Consider the following 24,262-nt stretch of genomic DNA (forward strand, 5'->3'; position numbering starts at 1 on the left):
GATTTGTCTAGTGAGTATTAAGGAGTTACTTCTTAGGAGGTTGATCGTTTTGTTTTGCTCATTTTAATCCATATTTCTCCTCTGAACCTGTTGCTCCCCTCTTGTTTCTACTGTTTCTTTCCTGAGGGTTTTTCACCACTCCATCTCCATGTTTTCAAGGTGCTGTTCAATTGTTTACAGGGACTTGTTAAATGTGATAAAATAAATGTTGAAAAGAATTGTCTGCTGTACTGTTTAAGGCTAGAAATTCAGCTCAGCCACTTGAACAATAACCAAGAATATAAATGAGAAAACCTAGCACTGAGAACGCATAAAGAAAAATTAAGTTTATTCATGACATTTATAAAATTAACTGCACTATACAAATGTTCTTGTGGCTGGTAACAATGCATCTCTAAACAGCCAGTCAGAACTGATTATACTCGGAGTGCTCTTACCTCTTAGTTATAGGTATTTCTGTCTGCAACCAGCAGCCTTTTTTTTTTTTTTATCTGTCAGTTTTCCAAAAGTAATTAATTACAATTAAATTAATCAGCATTTTGTATTTTCATAATGATAGGCATTGGCATGCAACCCTGACTCTGGATCCCACTATGAGCATAGTTTAATGTCCAATATTTACACATTAAAAAGTAAATGGCAATCCTGAGCAGCTTAAGGGCATAAAGACGAAGACTGGCCGCTTTAGCAGTCTGAGTTTAAAGGGAAAAGTCCAGTGTCACATTGTCCTACTCAGCAACAATGACTCGAGATCTTTATGAGAGAATCCTCTGTTTGTCTGTGTTTTTATTCCTCAAATATCTAAGGACATCAGAGGACATTGTTAGGCCAAGTAACTGTAAGTGTCTTTTTCCCCATCCACACGTTCCAGGTATTCCTTCTCTATCAAAATGTCAATGCATTTCTGAAAAAAAAAAAAAAAAAAAATCGCATTTTAATATTTCAAATCAATGCTTCACAAGTAGTCAAATCACAGCGTACTGCAGTCCTGTTACCTTGATGACAGGAACACGAGGTTTGAATCGTGAGGAAAGTTGGTTCAGCACTTCGGCCAAAAGCTGCTGGTGCTTTAAAACTTTCCTCATCTTCATGATTCTCACGATAGCTGCCTGTACACAACACCACAAAACAGGTAGAATCAAAAGAATATTTTATTTCAACTTCAAGGGATTGTTATAGTTTATTTTTAATACCTGTATGAGGAGCTTTCTGTCTTCCTCAATATTCTTGTGTGTCGTCTCCTGCTCTTGTTTCTGCTCGGTCTTCATTGGCACATTGATATTCACCCGTAACTTCTTACTGCACACACAGAGGACAGTGTAGATACACAGATGACAAATGTACAAACCTAACAATATTTGAAAATATTAGTATGTACTATTTTTACAATTATTAGTGTATACTGTGCAGATCGATCATGAAACAGTAAGAAAATGCATTCACTTCTTATAGCCCAAGAAAAGTTTGATTAATGTATCCGGCTTGAAATCAGTTTCATCTATGTTTGCATTTTCATTTTCCAAGACCTACAAAAACAAAAAACGCATATTAAAAACAAGTCATCTAAATCATCTTTAGATTTTATAATTGTATTATAAGTATAAAAGAATTCACAAAAACAGTCAAAAAAAGAGCAAATATAAATTGCACTGATGTTGAAAGACATTTATAGGATCCTATAAGCAACTAGTTTTCAACGCTTACCAGCAACTTTGATTTCAACAGGATTTGCAAGACCTGAACCAAAATATCCTGTAAAATGCAAAAAACATTAAATCAGGAAAACATAAAAACAAAACACAAGCACAAAAACTAAAATGCATCACTAAAATAACTAATTTTTACAGTGTTTTAAATAATACAGAGACTGATATTTTAAACAGCATGTTTTAGATATTTCAGGTGGAATAAAAATAATTTATAGTTAATTTGATTTTCTTTTTTTTAAATAAAAAAGATGAATCTTTTTAGTTTTTTCCCCCCAACCTTGTTACACGTGTTCCCGGTCAAAAATGACTGGCCTTTTAAAAAATCCTTATTAATATAAATCATAAATCCTTGTGATTTTTAACATAGATGAAATCGCTGTTTCTGCTACTGCTTCTTTTTGTTCCAAGTATGAATTTTATATGAGAGATCAAAGATCCAAGTTAACTGATTGACTAACGTGAATGTTGTTAAGGGGATATAAAGCAACGGCACTGCACTCACTATTTTGATCTGTGTGCTGTCGGCCAGTTGCTGGACAGTGTAGCTGTTCTCTGTGTTGAACTGGAGCAGGATGGCCATCTGGAAGGTGGAGGCCTGCGGGGACACGACACGAACACATGCTGACACTTGTGCCATCTGAGTCCTACAACCTTCTTAAAGCGCAGGTCATATGGTATTTTAAAGTGTCCTAATATTGTGTTTGGAGTATATAGTATATAAATGTTTATTTTTTGAAGAAAATGACAGATGGTTTGGCTAGATAAGACCCTTATTCCTCGGCTGGGATCCTGTAGAGCCCTTTGAAGCTTGGACCTTCAGCCGTCTGAAATCCATTATATAGAGAACAATCCTGGAATGTTTTACTCAAAAACCAAAATTTCTTTGAGACTGAAGACAGAAAGGCATGAACATCTTGGATGACATGGGGGTGATTAAATCATCAGAAAAAAATCATAATTTTCTCAGAATATATACTTTATGTGATGTGACAGCAGTTTTATTGCATTCATTCATAACTAATATTATTATTAACTTATTTGAGGTGCACATGTGGGAACTGTTAGAATGCCCAATCTTCTTGACATGATGTAAACACACTAACTAGCTCAAGTCTTTGTGGGCAGGTCAGAATGTTCATATTTCATGGGAAGGTGGGGATTATTCTTCTTTAGCTTGGGTTAAACGAATTAATTTTACTTGGCTGGAACAGCAGCTACGCTAATTATGTCTCTATTTGTTTCTCTGCTTTGCCATGGGATTACATCCCGTGGTAACTAGGATTTACACAAGCTCCAGTCTGGATCCAGAACACCTGAGAAGAGATGATGCCAGCCCCTCAGAGGACCTCAGATGATGCTAACCCAGAGACAACATACAGAACTACCACATTTTGCTATAAGTTTTGTTGCAACACCTCCCCCAAATAGTGTTAATCGTCTGTTTGTTTACGTCTTTTTATTGATTTTTCTGAACATTTCTGCTATATGCACATGAACTGACAATCACCACTGATAAGCTACTACTAAATATTGTAGAAACTTAATTTTCTGTAAAGTTGCTTTGTAATGATTTGTATCGTAAAAAGCGCTATACAAATAAACTTGAATTGAATTGAAAATTTGGTAATGTTCCATTGTAATGTTTTTTGTTGTTGGGCAGAAGATTTGAAAATATGAGGACTCGTTAAAGGGATACTCCATCCCAAAATGAAAATTTAGTCATTAATCACTTACCCCCATGTCGTTCCAAACCCGTAAAAGCTTTGTTCGTCTTCGGAGCACAATTTAAGATATTTTGGATGAAAACCAGAAGGCCTGTGATTGTGCCATAGACTGCCAAGTAAATAACAGTGTCAAGGTCCATAAAAGGTATGAAAGTCGTCGTCAGAATACTCCATCTGCCATCAGACGTGCAATCTGGGTTATATGAAGCGACAGGAACACTTTTTGTAAGTGAAGAAAACTAAAATAACGACTTCAACAATTCTCTTGTCAACAGTCTCTGTCTCTCTCCATATTACCGTATGCTGTGTATGCTCTTCTGTATCAGTCGTGCCAAAAGGATACGCTGTTTTCTTTCAAATCAAAGCTAAATACACGTAGAAGCAACGCATCCTTGTGGCACAGATGATAAAGAAGAGCATACAGGTTTGGAACGACATGGGGTAAAGTGATTAATGACAAAATTTTCATTTTGGGGTTGGAGTATCCCTTTAAGGCCGTTCAAAGTTGACTCTTCGTTACAAACTGCAAAAAAAAAACATGAAAACCCATATGACCTGCTCTTTAACGAGTCCCAGTACATGCTATGATCTACCACTGACATGATGCAGCCATGAAGAAGACACAAACCTGCAGAGTGTATCTGTTCTTGAAGCAGTTGGTGACCAGCTCCCCTTTGGATAGCTGGTAAAGCCATGTCAACTTCCGCCCGCTGTGTCTACTTCCATAAAACGCTGTAAATCTTTGGTAACTCCGCTCCAACTGTGAAAAATCAAAGGCGTTGAAAAACTATCATCAACTGGAAGTGTAATCACACATTATTCTCAGCTCGTGGAAGGGTGTGAAGGCTTTGGAAAATGATAGGGTTAAGCATCTGAGCATCTCACCTCAGATGGTAAAGCGAATGTGCAAGACTGTTGGAACGGCCACGAACCAGAGCTCAGAACCTGGATACTGAAATCCACTGCAAGACAGACGGAGCCGGATTTTTTTTCATCAGTAATGACTGCAAGCATGTTATAACATAAACTCTCAGATAACAAACAAACAGGAGAAAATGTAAAACCAGAGTGTGAAGCACTTACAGTCCAAAGGCTCCGAGTTGGAAAGGTGCTTTTTGAATTGCTCATTCAAGTCTTTGCTGACGCCGATGTCCTGAAACATGCGCTGTAGTTTGGAGGTGTACTCGAAACCACATGCTTGCTGAGGGTGGACAGAAGAAAAAAAAAGGTGTTAAGCATACGTTAGAGTTAAATGAAGAGCAGTGAAATGAGCCATCTTCACTAAACAAGTGAACAGACCTTCAGTTTGGAGATCATGCTGGCCTCGGCGTCGTCGCTGGCACTGTTCTGGTGCACCAGTCTTTTGGCCAGCATCTTGGCATAGAACTTCTGGAACACGTCTTTATCCTCAATATACTTGAAAACCACCATCTGATGATGAAGGATGTTGAAGAATTTCATCAGTCACACATTCAAATGAAATGAATTCAATTACATTCAGTCATTTGTGCGTACGTTATGTATAAAGTGCACAGTTTGCAGATTCGCTGTATGCATGTGTATGTTGTATATTTTGTGGATTGTTTGTATGTTCGGTGTATGTGGATAGAACATTGATTGTGCAATGATTTTGTGATAATGTGTTAATGAGATTAAAGGAGAATGAAAGTAATAATCAACCACAGTCTCTTTCTTGACTTATTTTGCCTGGTGCATGCTGAACCAATACTAATGTTTGAAACATTTGTTGCATACCATGAACAACTGCTTATTTATATTTATTTATATATATATATATATATATATATGCAGTACACAGTAACTGTATTGTTAGTGGTAAATTAATCTAGGGCCCTATAAGGAAATTGGATCATGGAATCATAGAATTCAAAAAAATTAAATTGTTTCTATAAAGGCCAATTCAAACTTTCCTGGCGGACAAAGACCAATGCTTACAGTACATCAGGGATCCCAAGACTTGACAAATGGCAATTAGTAAAAACAAGCATTGACCAAACACTAATAGGGGTAACATTGATCTAGCAAAACCCGACCAATGTGTTACTGTTGACATTTGTCAGTGTCTGTTTGGTGCAGTGTGAACTGCTTTTCACACAGAATTTTATAATTTCTGAATTAGTAAATCGAAATGAAACAAATCAGGACTAGTGTCTGTGATTATTAAACAATATAAAGACTGTTATTAGTAGGCGGCATGCTCTGCATATCTCAAGCAAGCGTGATGCTCTATTTTCAGCATCTACCTTTCCACTTCTTATGAAGACACTACACGACAACTTCATCTCCAGAGCTGCTCTGAAGCCCCGTTCATACTAGCAGCGACTTTTGTCGACTAAAAATCAAAATCTATTAAATCCGTACAAACAAACAAAAATTAGTGAGAAACAGAGCCTACTTTCTACCATTGCATATGTTTATCTACGGCTGAGAGGAGAACGTTCACATGAGCTCCACCGTTTTCTTTCCTATTGGGCTGTCTCTCCCGAAAGTCGCATGTTGAAATCTTTGTTGCATCGCTGGACATGCCCCATCCGGTTGCCAACGCCCGCTGTCGCTCGTGTCGCCACTGGAAATCGCCAGCTCTCCATTGAAATGAACTGGATTGTGTCGCTTTGCTGTTGTGTGTCGCTTGTAGTGTGAAAGGGGCTTGAGAGTCACTCCACAAGCATTTCATTTGATAAAAGCATCATCAAAGAGAGCACAGAAAACCAAAGTTCTTTATATACAGATATACATTACTATTTCTAATAATAATAATAAAAGTTCTTTATATACAGATATACATTACTATTTCTAATAATAATATTTATATTTACATATATGTTTTTTGTTTTATGGGTTTAATTTTTTGCAGTGTTAGTATTTGTTTTGTTTTTTTATAGTCATATTTTAGGTATTTTGCTTTGTTTTTTGAAGGTTTGGTTTGTATAATGGTTTTATAGTCACAGTTTCAGTGTGTTTAGACAAAAGAGTAAGGATACAAGTAAAATAAATGGTGATTTTTCAGATTTTTTTTTTTTTTAAGGTAGGTCTAGCATTAGTTTTTAGGTACAGAAACTGAAAGTAATCAAATGTTATACAGCATTGTATATTTGACTATAAATTAAAGATTAATCTTTATTAAAGTAACAAAAGCTATTCAATCAAGAGCAGTGAGTGATTTATTTGTGGTTGCTGTTCGATTAATATTAAGACTTTAACTTTCAGAGAATGCACTGATCCAGTGCACCGATTCAGTACGTTCAGCATGTTAAAGGATTGTTACAGGGTAGTAAATTTTGAGGTAATCTTTGTGTGAATTTGTCCATTCAAACACAATACTTCAGAGAGAGCTTAATATTTGCGCGTTCTGAGACGTGGGTTTGCATGCTTCAGGTGAGCGCATGCACAAATCTTCTCACTGCTCGAGCAAGCTCACATCCTCTGGCTCTAAAATGTTTAAACTGGCAATGCTTAAATAAGTTTAGTTTAAACAGATATCAATGTGTGCCGTTCAGGTCTCACCTGTGCGCACGCTAACAGCACGCACGTGATGACGGAATAAATGACTGCTCATATTCCAGCACACGGCATTCGCATTGAACAAGAGTGAATGGTTTGTCCAGGTTTTTTTTTTTCCTAATCACTGTTGTTGTAATGTACTGGGAAGCCAGACTGCGCATCCATCAACAGAAACATACATTAGTCAAACCCTGTTTTTCTTTTACATGTTATTTATAAGAAACCATAACCTATTACAGATGCATTGTCAGTTTTAAGTTGAACCGCGGTCCTAGCACGTGGAGAACCGTAAAACTGACAATGCATCTGACAATGCAAAACTGACAATGCATTCGATTTTTTTTTTTTCGCGAACCATCCCAACCCTAATACATTCATATACATGTACACACGTGTACAAAAAACAGATTCTGGTGGAAAAAATAAAATAAAATAACCTCTCTCTATGGCTGCATTTAACAACACATTAATAAGTGGAGCAAACATTAATTGTTAGAGTGTTATGAATTCAAGTAAGAGATCCCTAACACACTTAGGAACTTTTCAAATCTGATCTTTAATCTCAGTGGAGGACAGTGAAACTCACCACTTGGTTGAGAGTATCTTCTAGCTCAGCCTCCTCTGGATTCTTTGAACTAAATGAAACACACACTCTGTGTTATGTAGATTCCTGTAACTGCTGAACACTAAAAGCAAACAAGCTTTCCTAGACAGTTATATCATCAAATTCCATCTTTTAAGCTTGTGCACTGGAATATTTTTTGGTGGAATTTTACATATAGAATCTTTCTTATGCAGTTTTCATTCTTGAAAAAAAATTAAATCCTAAAAGCAGCAGCTTCTTTTTATTATTCGGTCAGAATACTGTATTCAAATATTCAAGCCTCAAATCCTAAAACATAAACTGATGTGTTTGCAATAACATACCAGACATTCACTGGATTTCATTGTCATTTCTGGCTGAAGAATTAGAGATTCACATGTTAACAGATCAAGAATGGGAAAATGAATAAAACAATTCACCTCTTCTTCAGTAAGGAGTCACAGTATCTGGCCAGAAGCTCAGGAGATTTGCTAGAGGACTGCGCCATCCTTGTTATCGCATTATTATTAATGAATCTTCCACAGGCCTGGAGAGCAGCACAGATCACAGAGTCAAAGTTACACCATAAACACTATAGCTCAAAACTGACTTTTAACATAGATCACAAACCTTATCGAGTGCTGCCACAAACCCAGCATCATTATTGAATGCAGACATGACGAGAGCATTGTATTTCTTGTGAACATCCAAGATTGTCTGCACGTACATTTTGGGATCCTGAAAAACAAGTAGAGGCAGTTCAAACTCTGATCAAATTAAGATGTTACAGGAACGGCATGGAAGAGATACCGGAAAACATGCACAAAGATATCCACTATTCACAGAGTTAAGTATTTCTGGGTTTGGCGTTGACAAAGGGGTCCTTGATTTCTACTGAATGGCTTACATAAAGCAAAGTTAAGTCATATCTTTGAAACACAATTACGTGTATAGCCAGATAAAAGAAAATTTTGGCAAAAGCCTAGTTAGACAAATAACTATTGTCATGGTAAGAATAGACCTGTTATACAATGAAATTTGAAATTCCTCTCCACAGCAGCTGCTACAGACCAAAAATATTGTGTCCACACTGTCACTGTGGCATTACGCTGTAACATGACTCACATTGAGTGCTGAATCTCCACACTTCTCGATGGCAGCCAGCCCTTGATTATGAATGTGGGACTCTAACAGTTTCTTGAGCTCGCCCAATCCGTCCGTAATCCGGGAAACAAGGTTATACATCCGACCAAGATCTGTAATTACACAGAACATGTACTGACAGACAAACTAAGTGAGCTATTATGCATGTTTGAAATCTCAGAGAGAATATACTTTTTGAACGAAGGTGACACTGCAGCACTGACTGACCTTCATTCTTATCAGCGTCTAGAAGGTTCTGGAACTCCATGTGAAAGATCTCCAGGTGTTTCTCGATGAGGACCTGCTCACACTTGCGAGCCAGCTCGTCTTGTGTGCTCTCGTGGAGATACACCTGTACCCTCCGCTGCTCCTCCAGCAACCGTGCCTCTGCCTGCACACATAATAAGAAATGTACACTTACATTTCCCATAAAATCCACTGCATTTTACATTATAATGTCCGAAATGGATTTGAACTCTAGTTTACCTTTTTCATGTATTCAGTAACAGGGTTTTGTTGGAGGAACTCTGTGCTTTCCCGTGTATAGAAGCGCTCTGTGTCAGCAAAAAACTGTGTCTCAAAGTACTCCTTATAAACTGATAATGTCGGCCCCTTCACAAACGCATCATCCTCATTCAAGCCCAACTCAACTGGAAAAGAGGAATCACAAGATGAGGATTCAAAGGTCCAGACAGCACTGTGTTTATTTCACCCAAACAACTCAGGCAAGATTTGAAAACACCCTTAAGGGACAACAGCTGGCTCAGACGCAATTCACGATATAACAACTTAGGGCAAGTTTTCTGAGGCCAGCATAGGACAGATGTGAATGTAAGGCTGCCACACTCACCGTAGGACTGCACTACTCCACTGATGAGTCTGGTGTTTATAGTCTCGCCATTTCTCTCCTTCTCAATGAGCTTTAACACAGCATTTGTCACCTATTCAAAAGAAAAGACAGGGTAATTAAATTCTGATGAATATGTCTGATGAAAATATAAGAAACTAATATCGTACAAATGGAATATTATGAATTGCATATAAACAGATAACTCACCTGCTTGTTTAGAGGTCTGAACAAACACTCTCTCCAAGTGACCAAAGCAAGCTGTGAAGGAGACACATTATTAGAAATGATTAGATTACAGTTTCTTACGGCAATGAGACATAAGCCTACTGCTTTAAAGGGGTCATATGATGCGATTTCAATTTTTCCTTTCTCTTTGGAGTGTTACAAGCTCTTGGTGCATAAAGAAGATCTGTAAAGCTGCAAAGACTAAAGTCTCAAATCCAAAGAGATATTCTTTATAAAAGTTAAGAGCCAACCACACCCCCCTAAAACGGCTCATTCTAACATGCCCCCACGTCTACGTCACAATGTGGGAAGATTTGCATATTGCCGCCCAAATGTTCACGCAAAGAAAGAAGGCGTAACTTTTATTCTCGCTGTAGTATTGTTGTTGTTGCGCCACCATGAAGGCGCTGTGTTTCGTTGTGAAAGCGAAACTACTTTGTTTGGCCTTCCAAAAGAGGACACGACTAGAAATCAGTGGTTGAGTTGTATTTACAACACTGTTCCAGAACAGATTAACCTAAATATTCAGATGTGTACAGCGCATTTTATGGAGGACTGTTTCCTGATCCTGGTAAAGTAGACTACAATGCCGGCTGTTCTGACTCACAGACTGTAAGTACGTTTTTTTTATATTTAAAGAATTTGCCAAACGCGAGTTTTGAGCAGTGTAGAGTAGCACTTGTTGTTTGTCATTTCTCTGATCACAAATGCAGACATGGATTTATGTTTACGCGGCAAGATGCAACGCAACGCGAAAAAAAGACAGTATAAGTCATTATAATCTGTAATTATGTCCCGACTGGATGCAACAAATACCTTGTTTATAATGGGTTTTAATGTTTTTGAACCGTTGCTCTGGCCGGACAGGGCATCACAATATGGTAAGGGGTGTAACATTTCCGTCACACGCTTGAGGTAATCAGCCAGTGGTGTATAAAGTACTTGAAAGCCATACTCAAGTAAAAGTACCGATATCTTACCAGAAAATGACTTTGAAAATGAAGTTGAAGTCACCGTTTAGAATATTAGTTGAGTAAAAATCCTAAAGTATGTAATATTTATTATACTTAAGTACGAAAAGTATTTTTAAATCTTGAACATACTTAAGTATTGAAAGTAAAAGTACAAGTAACTGCAAAATGGAAAAGAAGCAAATAAATATATATATAAAATGTTCATACACAGCTTGAGTAGCAAGACTGTGTTCAGTTTTAACTTTTTCTTCCATTTTATATCTTTGGGTAAGAATAAGCAGCACTTCATCCGGTACTTAGTGTCTTTCATTCCAACATAAGAAAACATTTCTGCAATCTGCATCTAAAATGGCATTCACAGTTTAATGTATCTCAGTGGAGACATGGATGCATTTAACCTGCAGTGTTAGATGGATAAGTGTTTGGTTTTTAACAAAACGTTAAATACTGATATTTGAAATGATTTAAACATGAAGAAAATAGTCGGTTTGTTTTATTTAAACCGCCGGTAGGTGGCAGCAAGTGAGTGTTAATGAGTGATTCAACTGATTCATTCAAACGGCTGATTCATTCAATAAGTAAACACCATTAATTGCTCAGAGACACAAACCAGTGCTGTGGTCTTTGTTTGGAACTATTTTTTTTTTTAGGCAAAATTGAGCATAAACAGCCCATTGTGTGTCTAAAATGTAAGTCACTTATTGCTAACTTTATTGAACATGTAGAAAATGATTATTAAATTTATCATGCTGATATCTGCAGAAAAACGGTATTTTGTATGATATAAAGTTAACTATATTACATTATATAAAAATAAAAATCATACAGAAGTATTTTGCCATCTACTATTTATAATGTCTTGAATTTTGAGTTTCAATAGACTAATAAATCTGTGTGTCATTTGGTGATATACTAAATGTCAGATCGCACATCATTACAACAATCGCACACCCCAGACTCAACTTGAGTGGAAAATGAAATCATCTGCGGTTGTGTGAGCAATTGTTTGCACATGAGCAAAGTCGTTTTTAGGAGTCTAACTTGCAGATGGTAGACCACTGATTCGTCAAACCTGCTTTCCTGCAGTCCGTGTTCTTCTGACTTCTGACTGTTTAGTAGTAAATAACGAATATGCTTCGGGGAAATGTATCGGAGTAAAAGTATACATTTTAATTAAGAAACATAGTGGAGTAAAAGTGAAAGTTGGCAGAAATATAAAAACTCAAGTAAAGTACAGATACTCCCATAAAATACTTAAGTACTGTAACTAAGTATTATTACTTCGTTACATTACACCACTGGCTATAAATATAGCTAAACTACAATACAGTATAGCCATTAATCCATGTTTTATCAACACAATGTGTGGAAAGGTAAAAGGAATCTATGAGTCAGGCAAAGGCGTGTGCGGTTTCTCTTACCGAGTAGATTTCATAAATTCCTTTCCGGCCCTCATCACACTCTCGGCGCACCCAGTGTCTGTTGAGGTAAGCACAGATCCCATTTAACACTTTACTGGAGAAGCGATAGTCCTCCCACTGCTGCGTGTAGAACTTCAGAACACTCTCATCCATCAGGTCCTCTCCATCCTGCCAGACACAGACAGATGGAGGAGAGAAACAGGAGAAGTGGTGAGGTCTGGAGCAGTGACAACAACTCACACTGTTATCTACTCTAGCGAGGCCAAAAATAAATAAATAAATAAAAACTTCTCCATTAAATTAGTTTAATTAATTAAAAAAATCCATATAATTTGTTTAATTTAGTTGAAAAAATCATATCAACAGCTAAAGCTAAATGCAAAAATGAAGTGTATTAAATTCCAATATTCAAGTAAAATTAGGCCTATAGAAACATTACAATATAGTTTAACTGTTTAATATAGCTGTTGCAAGGCACAGGAGGAGCATATAGTGTTAGATAAGATAAGCTTTCAAGTTCTTTCATCTGCTTTAAATACTAATTAAAAATTGCCTCAACAATGTCACCAATGCATCATGCCATCCTGAACAATAAGCAGCACACTGTGGGCTATTACCTTGAGAAGGTTCGTCAGGTAGCTCCTCAGAAACTCTTTCAGTCTTTTGTAGAGTTCAAGTCCAACAAACTGTGCCCCGCCAGGTGTGGGCGTTTTTTTGGAGGGTTTGGAGGGGGGGATGCCAGCACCCCTGGCCTGGTTAGACTGGTGCACGCTGGTACAGTAGTTATATACATGTCTGAACGGTGAGTTAAAGTCTTAAGATTGTAAATGAGTAAAAGATGACAGACAGCTTACTAAACAGATATACAAGCACATTTTTACACTGACAGGATGCCATTCCACAAAGCTGATGCTTTCGGTTTCAGATGCCAAGTAGCTTTACCTTCCTAGTACAAAAATGAATAAACATGAGGTGGATTGGCCTAATATCGGCTAATGGGAAATACACATGGGTGTGTATTTATTGCAATCTGTTATGTATCACTGCAGTAGGTTAAAGGTCGTGCCCACGTAAACTGTGATTATCAGACCTATTTCTGATTTTGTGTTTTTCTGAGAGTCAAGTATCACACCTTTAACCGTGAGCTCCACTGTGCTGCGGTGACAAACACTCTGACACTATAAACTACATGCTGAGACTCAGATTCTGATCAGTGCAAAAGAAACCTGCAACAACAGCAGAAAGTTCTCTGGGTACACACAGGGCCACACGCAGACAAATAAAATGCATTACTGGAGATCCAGAGGAGAATGACAGCTGTGGGTGGCAGATGAAACTCTGTAATTACGTCCCGGTGTTTGATGTGGCACTAGTGGGTGAAATGCAAAACTGCAAATTTGAAATCGGACAGATGTCCTTGTCAAAGTTTTAATTTCCCAGACACAAACTGCTTTGAACAGCTCTAAAGTGGAACACACATGGGCTGGGAGATGCCTGGGATTATATGAAAGGGCCAAATACAATAACACCATGCACTTTCATTTTAAGTTGTTTTGCAATTCACATTTTACTTAAGAAATGTGACTCATTATTTCATGGTGATAATAAAAAAAATGTAATGACTTCTAAAGCCACATTTAGTTATGTCTTTTTAATGAAACAATAATATAATGTCTCTGAATGATCCTCATTTGAGGGGTTTTCTCGGCAAGTACAAGTTTAAGCCACTCTGGTTTAATTAATATAGACAGTTCAATAATTAGTTTGTCTAATACTGTTTAAAGGCATTCACATTTTTTACAGTAGCTTTCAGAAATGAAAAGGGCCATTCACTGACAAGTACAAAATGTGTATCTTAGCAATTAACACAAAACATAAAATAAATTAAACTTAAAAATGCAACAATTGATTGCAAAGTAATTTTGCATACCATGCAATTAATCTGCTTAAAGTTAATTGAGACCTAATTTTAACTGATTTAACAGGCCAGCTAATTTTAAAATATGAGTAACCCCCTAAAACTACAATATGAATTAAAATTGCTATGAAGATAATTTGATATGGAGCTTTATTTTAAATGGTTTATTTCGTTTTGTTATTTTAATGATTGTGTGATTAATCAGCACCCCACATAATGCAAAAAAGATTCATTGCCTTTAGTGTAGTGGTGTATAAAGCACAGTGAACAGAAGTCACTTTCAAACCAAGCAGTTTTCTGAAGGTCAACAAGGTGAATAGACTCGATTAAGCAAAATCTGCACAAAGACATTTTCACCAAGACAAAACACCCGACTGCACAGCTTTCCACTGAAATGACTGGATTTCAACTGTGAAATTTCACCAAACAACCTTTTGGGCCTGACTTAAACTTATAAATCCCAGCTTCAGAACAAAAAGTTGAAGTACTTTTGCACTGCACATAATTATCACTCATTCATAGCAATATCAAACACTGCCTTCCAATACAACCTTGCATACCCTCCAATCGCTTGCACATTAATGGAACCAGCAATGGAATGTATACTTCAGCAACCCAAACCATTTAGTGGATTTCATTTATAAGCCGAAGTCTTATCCTCATTACAAGCGCAAAATTCACACACATGGTACCACACTTAAACAAACAAAGCTTTCCGGTGTGCTGGCCACAGCTGCTGCCCCCTTTAATCCCCATTCATCCCGCGGTGCCAGGTAAGATACGTATAGAGTTCCATGTAGCGTGCCTTAGCCATGCTCTGGCGTGTATACACCTGCTGTATTCCTGCTCTCAGGTCATCCCAGATCTGGTCCAGCCCAATCTGTTTGAGCCCGTGGGTGTTCTGGCCCCTGTTGGATGACATTGTCTCTGTGCCGGTCTGCTCTCGTCAGATAAATCCTCTCTTCTCCCCGTTCTGCTCCAGAACACTGCTGCTTCACATGTAGTCCACCATGCTGGAGAGCATTTAGACAGGATCAGCTCAGGGACGAGTACTGCTACACCTCACAGATGGTGCTGCAGGCTGATCTACGGTTACAGCAGTCCAAACACTTCTGTGAGAGTAAACAAAAAAGATTTGAAATTAAATTTCCACACTTTCTGCTTTTTTCCAAAGGGTGCAATATAAAAAGAACCATAAAACAGTGAATACTGTTTTCATTATGAGGGATATAATAACAACGGCAGGTTATGCATGGAGTTATGTGTGACATCCAGTAGCACATTTACAGTTGTTAAACAGGGAAGAACTAACAATTATCGTGTAGAAAAATACAAAAGCAAGAGTCAGTTTTCTTTTTAATTTGAGATATTTAAATAAATAATTCATTGCTGACAAAAGTTGGCTGTCTAAGCAGTAGGAATTTTTTATTTATTTAATTGGTGCTACATGACTAGAGAAAACAGAGAAAAGGGGCTTTGGCAAAAAAAAGTAGAAAAACTTTAACATCTATAATTGGTGGTCGACCGATAATGGTTTTTTGACATCTGAAGCTTGAATAGCGATAGCTTGAAAATAATATATAACCAATCGTAATACTTTCTGTATACATTAATTCCTTTGTTTAACCATTCTAAAATATTATTAGACAGACTTCTATCCGTATAGACCCCTTAAAAGTTTGTAAACATTGCAACGTCTCCGGGTGGGCGGGGCTTAGCTGGAGGCAAAAAGAGGCGCGGACGCAATGTTGACAAGCGTAAACTAGCACGTTTTAGGAGGGATTTATTAAACATGGATGCAGAAGAAGGTTCGGAACTGTCCGAATATGTACAGTCACTGACTCTGCGGGACCGTGACAAAAAAATAATAATAAAAAAAAGTGGGAGTTAGCATACATTTATCAATTAATTCAGTTGATCACTCAGTTCACTGACCAAACTGGTTATCTGACCAAAATATAATGACGAGTGGATAACATTACAGTAGCCTAATTTATTTATTTATTTATTTTTAGCTAAGCCTGGTGTAGTTCTTGTATCTTGTTCTCATTGGAAACATTTTAACCAGGTTTTGGATATTTCCTAGAGTCTAGACAACATATGAATTACTTTCGGGTGGTTTGGGGAATTTTGTCAAGGCTTATTGTCTAATGTAACCTATCGCTGGGCTAACTATGATTAGCAATGTGGATTATTTTAAGAGACCATTCAAAGGATGGCACACACATCTATCGCTGTATGTTTGTTTAACATTTAAGCTAGCTAGTGCGCTGAAGGTTGGCGACTTTTCACCTATAAAACATAAACTTGCTGATTTGTACTAGCTAAACCAACACACCAGTACATATGCATAGATTATTTTACCTAATACGAAGTGTGCACTGCAAACAAGAGCATTATTTATGATCGTCTCTGTCTAGTCTGTACGCCGTATTGCATTCAACCACAATTGTCTTCTTGATTTCTGTGAAGGAATGTCGGCCGGGATCCGGTGAAACTTTAGTTTTGAACCAAAAGTGCTGTTCCTTCTATTCTTGCAGCCAAAAACACAACAAGATGACATTTTAAAGTCAAAACCTCAAACTTTTAGCGCGCCTGCTATGAGTTCTTCATTATGTTTTGCCTCCAGCTAGAGCGGTGACGTCACAGTGACGTAGGCGATTAAGGGGTCTATTAGACAGAACTGTTAACGACAGTAAACAAGAGGGAGAAAGTGAGCAATCTGTGCTCCACGAACACATCGGCCAAGCAGAAAAAATTATCGGCCGATGCCAATATCTCCCGATATATCGGCCTAGGCAATATATTGGTCGACCACTATCCATAATATGCAGGGTTCAATCAGACTATCTGTGAGCAAGGATACAAAAAATGCAGAAGTACAATCTGTAGCTTTCGCAAACCTAACAGGAGACTCATGGGAAACGAAGCATCATTCCAGAGCTTATGTGAAGTGACAAGCGTTGGGTCAGTGTTATATTTAGCAGCGTGTCTGACTGCTGCGTGTTGAGGTGCAGAGGATATGAATCTTGCCGGTCATTGTTTACATGTTGTGACGTTCGAGATGCCACATGTCAGAGAGGCAAGAGCAACCGAGGACTGATGCATCAAAACATGTGAGCAGCAGGATTGGGTTTTAGCTGGGTTATTAATAGCATTTCCCACATTGTTCTTTCTAATGCTTCTTGTTCACAGACAGCTGTTTCTATAGTCAGCAGAAGCAACTCTAGCAGCCAATATATGTCTAAGACTAAGTTCATTAAATACATCTCTGAGTGATAAAATGTAGCTGTGAGGATTCAGATAGACATAAAGTTGTGTTTAGATTTAAATGCTCAAGTATCTGCTACATTAAGTTTTTTTTTCTGTATAAATCAAGAAAAGAAATGTCCCACAACTGACCCAGCCCTGCTAAACCACTGACCCAGAGAGTGGGAGGTTTTACATCAGGGGAAATAAACAAGATGGAGTGGCGTCACACCGTCAGGATCAGCCCAGAGTAAATACAGCTAGATAAAACAAAAACTGTGTCCGTCTTAATTTCAGGCTGCAAAGCAACAAAATGTGATTATTTTAAAGGGGGTGGTTCTTTTCTATACCAACTGTATGAGAGATGTCGCAGTTGAAGAGGACAATGACTTTTAATGCTCTCTCGCTCCACTACACACATATACAAACACAACTTTACGACATAGGTTGTGTCTAATCTTATCTTTTAGCCTCTGTAAGTGGGCCAGCTCTTAATAGCAGTAATAATCATTCACTACCCATAATATTTCAGTACTTTTAAGGAAGTGTTTTAAACACGACACTCAAGAGCTTTGCCTGATCACTGTGGGAAAATAGTTTTGAATGTCTAACTGCTTGAGCCTGGCCACGTTTAATCTTATTAGTTCAGCCACAGCAAGGCTAGACTCTCTGACCCACATTCATCGGTGGGATATTTCCATGAAATCAAACATGTGATCTGTAGGTTGACAAAATTTCAACAATTACAGTCAGAGTACAGCCCAGAAGTAATTTAATTAAAGAAAAGTAAAGTAATTCTGAAGAATTTTGGTAATTAAATAGTTTTGATTACTATTAGCTTCCATTTCACGCAGGGAAAAAGTCATACAGGGTTGAAAAGATATGAGGGTTAGTAAACGATGACAGAATTTTCACTTTTGCCTGAACTATCCCTTTAAATGCTCAGCTATGCACTGAATCAAGCATTTACTTATTATTATTACTATTAACATAACACTGTTTTATGAGTGACAAAAAAAATAAAAAATAATTAGGCTACTTCTTGTTGAGTAACGTAGGCACAAACACAAATGCACATGACTATCATGACAGTTTCGGTTGTAAATCAATTCATGCAAGTTACTACATCTACTGATCTTTTTTGACATCTTTGCCAATAAAGCAAGCCAATATTAGCATGACTCATTAACCATCCTCTTGGAAAATCTTTCTAATTTCAGAAGGAAACATACTATACACTGGCATATGAGGTTTAGGAATCTTTCAAATAAAACCAATTCTAGCAGTCTTCTTAAAAACGTCTGGGTTGCCTACCTAGTAGACAGCATTTTGGCCGAACAATGTTGTGTAGGTCGGTATCTGAGACAGCAGAATTCATGTGAATGTGTGTAAATGACTGTTCACTCTTCAGTCGGCCTCAGCTTTAGGTCGCCATCATAGACTTGACCAAGAAGAGCATGTTAACGTCTTAAATATACAATGTGTGTTAATTCCATGACTATTTTAGGGTAGTGTTTTTCTAAACAGCATCAATACATTAGCAATGCTAGGTAGCAGCTCGCTAGCTTCAGGTAACGTTACATTGATAAACTGCCACTGAGGAGAACTATTAAGACATATTAAGGCCAAATAAACAAATGACATAAAATATGACCTTAAAATAAGCCAAACAACATTTGCTATCAACCTACTGCTATAATACGGCGAAGCTTTTGAGATATTGATGTAAAATGGCTAACGTTAACGTTACCTATTCATTAAGTCGTTTGTAATAGCACAAAAACGTTTGCCTTCTTTCTCGATAAATGGACAAATATCTCCGTCTGGGTATATGTCCTGCCAAACCAGGGTTGCTGACAGGTATATAAAGATATTCAGTCTTACCTGTGTCCGTTTCTAACGTCGAGCTGTGAGAGGTTGAGGCCCACTGCTGTCTGTGTATGACTGGAGATGATTGGGAATTCCGTATTAGATCGAGTGAAGCGTCATACGTCACAGCTCAGAGAGATACAGCGACCTCTAGTGTTCACAAACTAGAGTGTCTCGGTGTCCATAATATCAAACTGTTTCCTCATTTATATATTTAAACTTATTTCTTTGTTATTTATTTTTTAAATACCCCCAATACTTCGATAACTGCCAATTTATTCCTTTCATGGGTGTTTTTTTTTGTCTTGTATTGCTTGGTTCTTTTGCAAAACTAATTTTCTGGGGTACAATGAATTCACTATAAAGTGCACTTTGATAATACAAAGCCTTCTCAAGCTCCTGGTACACCCAGTGATTAATTTTGATATAGTCACTGAATGCATTTTGTTAAAATACAGTGTTAGATATAGTGTGTTAGATATAATACAATAGATATAGTGTTCACCCACTTCTTCACATTACATAAAATCCTACTGTTACAAAAACAAACAAAAAAGTCTACAGTATATATATAAGTATATAATGTACTGCTAAGTACTATTAAGTGTCTAAAAATGATTTATAATGCTCATATCTAATAATTATAAAATATCTACAATGTTTATTAATTATTATTAATTAATTATTAATTTATTGAAAATGCATCAATATAAAGACATTTTAAAGGAAACAGATGGATGTCATTGCACAGATCCCAACCAGTCATAACCCAAATTAACACATTTTATATTTCATTTAATTTCCACAGGAATAACAATATTGATGAACATTTTTAGGCCTGTTCATTTTACACATTTTTGGCTTAAAACATTCTCATCAAACACCTTATTCTTTTCTGCATTGATTTTCGGTTTCATACTCTCTCACATAGCCCAATTTCCCCAGTGTTCTTCTGATTGTTGATTCAGAAACTTTGACTTTAGCTTAGAAGGCAAGACAGTCTTGCAGTTCTTTGGGTGTTGTTTCTTTGTGATTTCCTTGATGATTTTACATTCAGCCTTTGTAGAGATTTTCGACGGCCGACCACTTCTGGGAAGATTCATAATCATAACTGTTCCAAGTGTTTTCCAATTGCAGATTATTGATCTGATTGTGGATCGGTGAAGTCCTGTAATCTTTGGATTTGTAACCCTTACCAGACTATTTGCAGACCCTTTGTGCTGGCAGCTTCATGTCTATTTAATGGCTAAGGAGTAGTGCTTGCTGTCCTCAGATGGAGCTTGGTATCTGTGAAAGAGCAAACTTTTCACTTTAATTTCCAAAAATAAAATATTTAACTCTGGTGACTGCATAATTGCTGGTCTTGGTGAGGCAAGACCAGTTTAGTAATATAGCACAGTTAATTCACAATCATAATTCAAAGTTCTCAAGTCAAACATACTCCAGCATTTGGCAACATTACATGGCCACAACTGAAATAAAATATTTTCACTGCATGTAAACTTCCATTGTTTTCTAAAAGTTAAAACGGTGCCATTCTTTGATTTTCTTGCCTGCGATTCATTTGGGGAAGTATTTAAAATAAATTCATTAAAAAGACGTGATTTATTAATTGCTGATTAAACCATGTGTATAGGCTAATTATTAAAATGAAGAGTTTGCATAAAATGAAACTCAAGAAAATCGACTCTCTGTCAGATTCACAACCCAATCTATGATCATTTCAAGATAATCACTAATTTTACCACAATATTTATAAACAGTATCAATACATTAGCAATGCAAGCTAAATATATTTAATCTTAACTGTGATCGTCTCTGACGTCCAACTGTAACGAGTTGAAGTTTCTATGCTGTTTGTTACTCTAGCTGACTGGAAATGATTGGAAATCCTCTAGAGCAAATGAAGCGTTTTACACCATATCGACCCCCTTGAGCACCCATAGTCACACACCACTTATGAATCATTACATTTTTATTGAATTTATTTATTCTCTACATACATTTATCCTCTACATACCTCCAAGGCAAGCTAATTTTCTAACTAACTATAATTTAGTTACCTTACTCATTTTAGATCTTGTGAGTGACATCTTACCAAATCTGGAACTTATAGGGCAGGATACATTGTTTTGTTTAATGATATGATGTATTGATAAATACAATGGAAAATATGTTACCAATAAGCAACCTGCCAACATTTCTCTGAAACATTACTGCTTCTTGTATGTTGTTGCAACTATTCACCACAAAGTGGCAATATTTTGTACTAATTGGATTAGAAAAGATAGCATTTTACAATGTCCCTGTCAGTGCAGCGAATTTTAATACATTTCATAATAAACATTAGCAGTCTTGCACGGCTTCACTGACATTAAAGCAGCCTGTATTGTAAAATCAATCTTAAGAGTGATCAAAATATGAATTAGAGTATATGGAACAGGTTGAGAACATTGTTTTTTGATGCAAGAAGAAAAACATCCAATTGAACACTAGAAAGACAGAGCAGAAAGACCATTTCTGAATGCAGGGTTACATTTGCTCTTGTGTAATAACTGGTAGCAGTACAAGCCAAAATATGCATTTATGAACAGTACTGTAAAAAGTGTTTAAACCCAGTGAGAGCCATCTCTAAATGAAGAAATAAAATAAAATAAAAAATAAAATAAATTCAGCACAGTAGCGAACTAGTCCCAAAATTCCTCCAAGAGTGCAGAGATGACTCATCCAGGAAGTCACAAAAGACCCAAGGACAACACTGAAGGAACTGCTGGTCTCTCCTTGCATTATTAAACTTCACAATTCAAAAGACACTGGCCAACTATGGCATCCATGTAAGAATTACAAGGCGAAAACCACTGATAAGCCCCCAAAACATTAATGCTAGCCTGAATTTTGCCTTCATGATCCTCAAACCTTTTGGGAGAATTTTTTTGGTGATGAATGAGTCAAAAGTGGAACTATTTGGAAGACAGGCATCCCATTAGATCTGGTGTAAACCAATTTTCAAACTCCACAAAAAGAACTTGATATGTATAGTCAAGCATGTTTGTGGCACTGTGCTGCTTTGGGGATGCTTTGCTGCTTCAGTGCACACTGTTCCAAAAAAAAACTGAGGGAAACATGATTTCTGCTCTCTACCAGAAAATCCTAAGGAGAATGTCCACACAAGTTGAAGCTCAAGCGCCACTGGATTATTCAGCAAGACAAGGATCCAAAGCAAAAGTAAGTAAACCCCTGAATGGGTCAAAGAAAGCAAAATGAAAGTTCTGGTAGGGCCTTAGTCAAAGTCCTCCTGACTTGAACCCAGTTGAGTTGCTGTGGCAGGACCTTAAACGGCCAGTTCATGCTGGAGTTGTTTTTATTAATTACTTAATTTATTTTTTGCTTATTTTATTATTTGAGAAAGCAAATAATAAAGCAGATTTTAAAACACCTGGTTCTCGCAACAATAAAGGACAAAACCTACTCTGGTTTTATAGCAGGGAAAAATAAAATAGAAGGAGTGGCGTCACACTATTAGGATCAGCCCAGCTTATGGTGACATAAGAGATGCAGATGGCTGAAGAGGACACTGACTTTTACTTTAATTATGGGTATTATACTGAAAACAGATTGTGAACGTCAACCTGCTTGTGCCTGGTCACCTTTAACCTTATTTCAAGGCTAGACTTTCTGACCTAATAGCCCACATTCATCAGTGTGGGATAACTTTGTCATTTTCACAGCAGACCAAAATACAATTCTATCTGTTCACCATTTTATTGACTAAAGTAAAATCATTTACACTAAATTTACACTAGGCTTTTATTATGTTTCCAGAGGGGTCAAAACAACGAATATTTAAAGTAGAAGTGAGTCACATTCCTCTACTTTTGCATTAAATCAGTGGGCTGGTTTAAAAAGTTTTAATGAATGCTTTTAAAGACAACAGGAACTGTACATCGAAAAGTGACGCTTAGGGCATATTAATGCAAAGTAAAGACTGCCATACAACAAACAACGTATTACAAACTCTAGAGTGGAGAAGCTTTTTATGTATTGTGTAAAATGGCCAACTGTTCGGTCAAACATGCCCTGCTTGATATATATTATCCTGTAACCCAAGTGGCTGACACGTATTTAATTTTATCCGTCTGCAATGTTGCACTGTAAGAGGTGTTGAGGTCTTTGCTACTCTGTCTCTGCAGCTGGAGATTATTAGGATATGAATTGTAGAGCGAGTGAAGCATCATACACCACAGCGAAGAGAAATACAGCAACCTTCACTAACGCAAGCTTTTAGAGTCCAGGGTTCCCCCACAGACTTTCTAGCTGATTTATTGGATAAAGATTTATGATAAGATTTAAAAAAAATATATATATTTTATTCATTTTCTACCTGATAAAATATTTTAAAAGTATATTCATGATAAACCTGCCCATGGAGTTTTTAAGAATTTTTTTTAATAATCTCACCCAAAATGAAAACTCTGTCATCCTTTACTCACCCTCCATTTGTTCCAAACCTGCACAAGTTTCTTTCCTCTGTTGAACAAACAAGAAGATATTTTGATATGCTGGTAACCAAACAACTGACGGTAGCCATTGACTTCCACATTCTCTCTCTCCCTCTTTTTTTTAACATACTATAAAAGTCAATGCCAACAAAGCTAACATTCATCAGAACATCTTGTTCTGTGATCAACAGAAGAAACAAACAAACAAACAAAGGTTTGGTATAACTTGAGGATGAGTAAATAACAGAATTTTCATTTCTGAGTGAACTATCCCTTCAACCAAAGTAATAGTTCTGCTAGAACCTGACAAATGGCTCACAGAAAATGCTAAATAAAAAGTTCAGTTCCCACCTAGTAATAATCCAGTTGAAGTCATAACACAAATGCAGCTGAATTTCAAACGAATTACATAACAGTTAATTGACAGGGATAGTTCCATAGATGAGTAATTTTATTATTTTTCAGTCAGGCCTTAAACAGTGAGTTGAAGTAGTGTACTATTTATACATGACACAGCAAAATGTAGTAAAAAAACAAACAAACAAACAAAAAAACAAGTAATCAGAAGTGAATACA

At 36.9% G+C, this 24,262-nt stretch overlaps 1 protein-coding gene across 3 annotated transcripts; it reads right to left on the reverse strand.

Moving 5' to 3' along the window:
• Window positions 1–311: 311 nt before the first annotated feature.
• LOC122135347 (cullin-1-like) lies at window positions 312–19,359 on the reverse strand. 3 transcript variants are annotated; one of them, XM_042714259.1, is made up of 22 exons: window positions 19,203–19,359; window positions 14,852–15,181; window positions 12,769–12,946; window positions 12,152–12,319; window positions 9,739–9,789; window positions 9,532–9,622; window positions 9,168–9,331; window positions 8,910–9,072; window positions 8,664–8,794; window positions 8,169–8,276; window positions 7,979–8,085; window positions 7,542–7,590; window positions 4,733–4,864; window positions 4,517–4,634; window positions 4,319–4,395; window positions 4,062–4,193; window positions 2,212–2,304; window positions 1,705–1,752; window positions 1,444–1,526; window positions 1,194–1,299; window positions 996–1,109; window positions 312–904 (listed from the first exon to the last, which is right to left on the reverse strand). In XM_042714259.1, the coding sequence occupies exons 2-22, from the start codon at window positions 14,989–14,991 to the stop codon at window positions 824–826; spliced, it is 2,334 nt and encodes a 777-aa protein (XP_042570193.1). In that variant the 5' UTR covers window positions 14,992–15,181; window positions 19,203–19,359; the 3' UTR covers window positions 312–823. The 3 variants fall into 3 exon arrangements, with proteins under 3 accessions (XP_042570193.1, XP_042570190.1, XP_042570191.1); XM_042714256.1 differs by having other exon boundaries at window positions 4,319–4,437; XM_042714257.1 differs by lacking the exon at window positions 19,203–19,359 and adding an exon at window positions 19,069–19,093 and having other exon boundaries at window positions 4,319–4,437.
• Window positions 19,360–24,262: the final 4,903 nt, after the last annotated feature.

This window comes from Cyprinus carpio, chromosome A24 (genome assembly GCF_018340385.1).
Source record: "Cyprinus carpio isolate SPL01 chromosome A24, ASM1834038v1, whole genome shotgun sequence".
Taxonomy (NCBI): Eukaryota; Metazoa; Chordata; class Actinopteri; order Cypriniformes; family Cyprinidae; genus Cyprinus; species Cyprinus carpio.

What these genes read in the sequence shown, in the direction of transcription:
- LOC122135347 (XM_042714256.1), bottom strand. Translation starts at nt 14,991, where the DNA reads ATGTCATCCAACAGGGGCCAGAACACCCACGGGCTCAAACAGATTGGG. An exon ending in ACCTGACGAACCTTCTCAAG is followed by an intron (nt 12,320 to 12,768) that starts GTAATAGCCCAC and finishes TGTGTCTGGCAG; the next exon opens with GATGGAGAGGACCTGATGGA. An exon ending in TGTTGAAATCAAAGTTGCTG is followed by an intron (nt 1,527 to 1,704) that starts GTAAGCGTTGAA and finishes TTGTTTTTGTAG; the next exon opens with GTCTTGGAAAATGAAAATGC.